Source organism: Gossypium hirsutum, unplaced genomic scaffold (assembly GCF_007990345.1).
Source record: "Gossypium hirsutum isolate 1008001.06 unplaced genomic scaffold, Gossypium_hirsutum_v2.1 scaffold_1632, whole genome shotgun sequence".
Taxonomy (NCBI): domain Eukaryota; kingdom Viridiplantae; phylum Streptophyta; class Magnoliopsida; order Malvales; family Malvaceae; genus Gossypium; species Gossypium hirsutum.
The window spans coordinates 1-6713 of NW_024403708.1; the positions used below are offsets into that span (position 1 = coordinate 1).

General features: G+C 29.3%; 1 protein-coding gene across 1 annotated transcript; it reads left to right on the forward strand.

The window, feature by feature from the left end:
- Nucleotides 1–5294: 5294 nt before the first annotated feature.
- LOC121227738 (mechanosensitive ion channel protein 10-like) lies at nt 5295–6707 on the forward strand (the record flags this gene model as incomplete). The annotated part of the gene is made up of 2 exons (XM_041110623.1): nt 5295–5313; nt 5456–6707. A coding segment is annotated over exon 2 (1228 nt), but the record flags the coding sequence as incomplete, so codon positions are not given.
- Nucleotides 6708–6713: the final 6 nt, after the last annotated feature.

Genomic DNA, 6713 nt, shown 5'->3' on the forward strand with positions numbered 1-6713 from the left:
TTTTTTTGTTTTTTTTCTAAAGGCGTAAATTTCTCAATGATGTGCTTTTAGAGTTCAATTGTTTTCTTAAAAAGATGCAACCAAAATAAGCAAGAAATTAATTGTAAATATAACTAATTGAAAAGAATTTTATTAGTATAAATAACATAACAGGCTAAAATGCATGATTGTAAGTTTATTTTTGAAAAAGGAAAAGATAAGGTTGTGTTACTTGTATTATTAGGCCAGTGATAAATAATTTTGTGAGGGGTATGTCAAAATTGCAAATTTCTATCTGGTTATACGTTATAACCTTTTTGTAATTGTCGTTTTGTTGCTAAGAATAGTGAACAACTATTGCCAATTATGTGACATTAAAACTCATCTCCATATCTGCATGACGGCTCTATCATTACTAATTAATAAATTTTATTCGATTAAAAATAATTAATAACTTTGAAAAACTACATTTCGGTAAGCACTATTCGATAAAAAAATCATTATAAAATTAAGTTGTGAATTTAAGTTATAAATTTTATTTGATATGTTTTAAAATTAATATAAAATAAATATAGATGTAAATTTTAAAATTTTAAATGTAAATTCTATATTATCTTTATTACGGACTATCAAGATTAAATAAATTAATCACTAAAAATGTTAATTTTTAGTTGGATTTTTTTTGGCCGTAATAGTTGATTTATTTTTTCGGTGGGTTATCAATCAGAGTTTTAATTATTATTTGATAAATGATGAATTTTTAGTATAAAATTATATTAGAAATTTCTTTATTAAATTAGTTTAAAATAATTATTGAATATAAATACATCGTTCAATAAAAATAAATATTGATTTTTGAAAATTATTTATTTCTTAATTTTAATCTTATTAATGTATATTTTATATGTTTTGGATGATATGGATAAAAAAATTATATATAATAATTTAAATATGTTACGACCTGATAGTCACGGATATCGGAAAGTATATTTTCGAGTCTCTATTTTCGCAAAAAGGACTCGTAAATATTTATTAAAAAATATTTACGAAGTTAGTTGTGTGGTTAATTAGGTTTTGGCTAAGTAAATTAGCTTGAATTAAGAGTATTAGGTGTAAGGACTAAATTGAATATAGGAAAAAAAGTTAAATTATAGACTAAAAAAAGTAAAGGGACTAAATAAGAATTAAGCCATAAATTGACAAGTGTTTGGTATTGGACATGACATTTGTAATAATTAAATACATATACTTGTAATAATTATATATACTTACTTATTATTTAAGAAAATATTATAATATTATATTATATTATATTAGTTTAATAATAATAAACAAATAAAGAATAGAAAAAGAAAGAAATAGAATAGAAACGAGAAGCAAAAACGAAAAAAGAAAGGAGAAAAGAAAGGAGGAGAAATTAGGGTTTTCAAGTTCAAAGCTCAATTGGTAAGTTAATTTAGTTTCTTTTCTTGTAATTTTTTATGTTTTTAGAATCTTAATATCAAATACTTTTTAATTATGTTGAAATTTTGGAAAATATTGAATTTTTAGATTTGTTCATGTTGGATAATTTAAGTGTTTGGGGTTAAATTGATAGAATTTTAGTTAGAAATGAAAAAGAGATTGAATTGTAAAATAAATTATAAGTTTTGAGTGTTAAGGACTAAATTGAGAAATTTTCAAAATTTAGGGATTTAAGTGAAATTAGAGAGTTGAAATTAGTCTAAGTGGAAATTAAATGAAAATATGGAATTAGTTTGGAGAAATAAAGTTAGTCTCGGTTTAGGGACTAAATTGGAATTTAGGCAAAAGTTGAATATAAATTGAAATATTTAATGTGAAATTGTATTGTATTGATGAATTTAAATTGTTTCAATTCCATAACTAACGTTGTGTCGGAAACTCGACTAAGAAGGAAAAGAAAAAGTCAACGAGGAGTAGCTCGAAAATTTTGGTTTGTATTTATATAATCCGAATCTATTATTATTATTTGTTGTACTTTAATATAATGTTTATAGTAAGTAACTGAGGTGAGTGTTATTTGTTATCATTTTGATATTGGATTGAGATTAAGTGAATTTGTGATATTTGAATATTGGATGATTGTGGTATTTGTAAGTGAAATTGAAACCTATTAATGTATCGGGCTGAGTTGGATATAGATGGCATGCCATAGGATTGGAAGAGTTCAAGGATTACTTCGACCTTAAGTCGATGAGACACAGGGTGTCAAATTATTACTTCGGATAAATTTGATGAGGTACTAGGTACCATTTACTTCAGCATGCCCGATGAGACACTAGGTGTCAATCTATTACTTCGATTTATCCGATAAGGTATTGGGTGCCAAACTGGTGTATTTTGGTTGGATCCGTGTATCCGTCGAGTCCGAGTTATGTTAATAAGGGATTATTGAAATCAACAGTGTTATAATTGATATTCAATAGTGAATGAGATATGGATAGAGATTCATGAAACGCGTATTTGTGAATTGAACATGAATGATCAATATTAAGATTCAGTGATATGTGTTGATATTGTGAAAAGCTATCTGGGATAGCGATTGATGAGAATTGAATGTTTTATGAATAAATTGATCAATTGATTAATTATTATTAATATATGTTTAAATGTGAATATTAAATTACTCTACTTTTAAGCATTTGGATTATAGAAATACTACTGAGTTTATACTCGGTGTACAGTTTGTTTTCCATGCGCAGGTTAGGTTAAAGTTAGACTGACGATTCAACATCCATCAGAGATCTGGAACTCAAAACGTGGTGAAGTATACTTCTTTTTGGCAATGGCATGTACCTAGGATGTTTATGTTAATCATTTTGAAAAATGATTGTAAATGATGTTAAGATGATATTGGTTGCTTATATATATATATGATATGTTGAGGTTTAATATGGGATGTATGAGTAAATGCATAAGTAAGTATGATATAGGCATATTTGAGTTGTAATTGACATGATTTTAGAGTAAGATTGAATGAAGTTTTAATGGATTGTTTTGAGAATAGATATGAAGGATCTATAGGGAACATTTATTAGGTCAATAAGTTGATTGTTTTGATATGTTTTAGATGTATTTGATTGTGTTTTAGATTGGTTGAACGATTGGTTTTTTGAGTTGCTTGTTGTTTAAGATTGCAGGGTATGGTAAACTTGATGCTTAAGGTTCATTTTGAGTCCACACGGCCAGGCACGCGGGCGTGTGATTGGACCGTGTGAGACACACGGCTAACACATGGGCGTGTGGTTTGGCTGTCTGTCCTCTGCAACTTTAAAATTTCAAAACAAAAAATGCCTAGGTAATTTCACACGGGCAGAGACACGGGTGTGCGTTTCAGCCGTGTGACCTAAGTCAGAGAGTTACATAGGGTTGGACACAGCCTAAGGCACAGGCATGTTTAATGGCCACACGGGTGTGTCCCTTGATCACATGGGCGTGTGACCCTTGCATCTAGGAAAAATTTATAGAGTACCTGATTAAGTATCGATTTGTTTCTAACACATATTTTGGGCCTCAATGGCTCAAAAGAGGGACAATATGATTAAATTATTATATGTATGTTAGATGATTATAAAATATTTGTATTTGATCTAAAAAGTCCAGTAATGCTCTGTAACCCTGTTCTGACAATGGATAAGGTAAAGGGGTGTTACAGAATATTTTTTAAATAGATAATTTATTTCAAATATAAATCAATTTAACTATTAAAACATTAAGTGATAAATATTTATTTATCTACTTATCTTATCTAATAGATTTTTATTGAGAATTTTATATTAATAAAATTTAATATAATTGTCAAACACATTTAAAATATTAAATAAATATTGAGTCTTAACTCAATTGGCATAGGTATTGTTATCAATATAAGAGGACATGGGTTCGAGTGCGTTCAAACGCATTATTTTCCTATTTATTGGTTGAGGAAGAGCTACGGGGAGTTCTAAGTATTGTGTAAAAAATATGATTATAATCTATAATGAGATTATTTTAAAAAAAATATAGGCTTAATTAAATATTTTTCATCACCATTTAAAAAGTATCATATTAATAATAATAGAAGTTATGCAAAGATTTATCATTTATATGTTACTTTCATATAATTTTCTTAGATTTATATAGTTTTGAATACTAAAAAAATTAGTTATAGTATAATTATGAAAATATAGACTAATCTTCAATATTATTAATTAAAGTAATACTTTTTAAAATTAAATCATTAACATTGATGTATTAAATATTTTAAAATATTAATAAACAACTATAAAGATATGAATCAATCTTCTATATTTACGTCCCAAAAGAAAATTTTCTATATTTATACTCCTAAAAAACTTCAATATAATAAAAGTTTATATTTAATAATTTTGATCATATATATTTAAATTAATGATAAGATATTAAGTTATTTGAATTATTTATTAAAATTTTTTTTTCTTATACTTATTTATGTATCTGGATTATTTTATGCTACGCTCGCTGTGAAACATTTTTTAACTATTCTATTATTACTAGTAAATATTTTTGTTTAAAAATAATATTTAAAACATTTATACTCTTATATTTCTATTTCATATTTATATAACAATGTCACAGGTAAGAATGGAATAATCCAATGCATTAAAGAAAGAAATACCGAAAGACGGTTGAAATTTTATATATTTATAATTGAACATGATAGTAAAACTGAGAAAAAGAAACACTATTTAAGGTAAAAACAGGAATGAAATTCTCATAAATACCCTTTGCCTTTATTTCTTCTCGCTAATCAATTAAGCCATGTCTTTTCTCGTCCATGAATAAAATACGACTTCCCACTTTCCAATCAGCTAGCTATTCTTCTCCAGTCCCGTAAGAGCATCCTATAAAAATAACCTCTCCTTCAGGGCTTCACCTATAACCACATGCCTTGCCATGCTCAATTTTTTCTATTTTAGTTCTTTTCCTTCTTGACTCGCACTCCACAATCTAATTCTCCATTTCCCATTTTGAACTCTCCAGCATTCTCCATTTTGGCTGTACTTAGAATGTTTTGTTGGCTTGTAATGTGAGCAACATGTTTCAGTGCTTGTCTATGAATGTCTGAACTAAACATCTTCCTGTCTTTTTTTTTTTTTTTCCTTCTGTTTGTTTCTCTTGCGTTACTATATGCCTTCCATGCTTTCTCCTTGCTAACTTTGAGGTACACAGGAAAGGGTAATACTTTTTTGAGTTAAAATTGTTGATGATTGTTGGTTTCTGTAAGGGTGCCATTTAATGAGAGTTTCAAAGCTACTTTAATATCTAATAAAAGAAAGGTTGCATTTTTTAAACGTAAAGTTTCCCCTTTTTTTTTTTTTTTTTTTTTTTCTTTTTTCCCTTCTTAAATAAAACTATGATCCTATGTTTTCTATGGAACCAATTTTTAACTTTTGGAGTTAATTAATCATCAATCTTTTGATTTACTTCTTACCAGGGTTTTGATTGAAGCTTAAGAGGCATGGCAGAGAAGAAAGGTAGTGCAAGAGAAGAAGTGGTGATCAATGTTCCCAGTGAAGAAAATCCCAAATGGCTAAAAGGGTCTCCTGCAATGGAATCAGAGGCATTGGACCCTAAGCAAAATGTTCAAGTTTCAATCACCAAAGCATTTGGTCCAACTGCAAATAAGCCACCAAAAGTTCCAAGTGCAGTTAATGAGACCCCTTTTACTAGAAGAAGGTCATTTGCTAAACCCAAGTCAAGATTTGGGGAACAATCTTATCTTTTTGAAACTGATCAAATGGAAGAGAATGGTTTAACTAATGAAGAACAAGTGGGTGGTAATTCACCTTATGGACACTCCTTTAGTAAGGTTTCCCCTAATAACAAGTTGGGGAGAAGTGTTAGGACTGATTCCGCGGTGTCGAAAACGTCATCAATGGCCTCTACAGGCCCCAGTGGAGAAAGTGAATATGAGGAGATAATTAAGAAAGTTAAACTGCATAATGAGAAGCTTAAAAGAGTGAAACCTAAGGTTGTGATTGAGTGGCTCATATTTTTGTTACTCTTGGGATGCTTAATAGCTAGCTTAACTTCAGATGAGCTGCAGAGCACCCATTTTTGGGGTTTGAAAACTTGGAAATGGTGTGTGCTTGTGATGGTTATATTCTGTGGTATGTTGGTTACTCGTTGGTTTATGCATCTTGTTGTTTTCTTGATTGAGATCAACTTTCTACTACGGAAGAAAGTCCTGTATTTCGTTCATGGTTTGAAGAAGAGTGTTCAAGTGTTTATATCGCTGAGTTTAGTTCTTGTTACTTGGGTTCTTTTGTTTCTTGATGTCGAGAGATCGAAGACTGCCACGAAAATTCTCGATTATGTTACCTGGACTCTTGTAAGCATTCTCATTGGAGCATTTTTGTGGTTGTTGAAGACTTTGTTGTTAAAGATATTGGCTTCCAATTTCCATATGAATAAATTCTTTGACAGAATACAAGAATCAGTCTTCCACCACTACATACTTCGGACCCTTTCGGGACGTCCATTAATGGAGACTGATGAAAAATCACCACTTCATTTGACTGTTAGCAATGCCAAAAAGGGTAAAGGGGGTAAGACGAAAAAGTTGATCGACATGGGAAAGGTCCATAAATTGAAGCGAGAAAAAGTTTCATCTTGGCACATGAAGGTGTTGGTTGATGCTATCACCAATTCAGGGCTCTCCACAATCTCCAACACCTTAGATGAAAGTACTT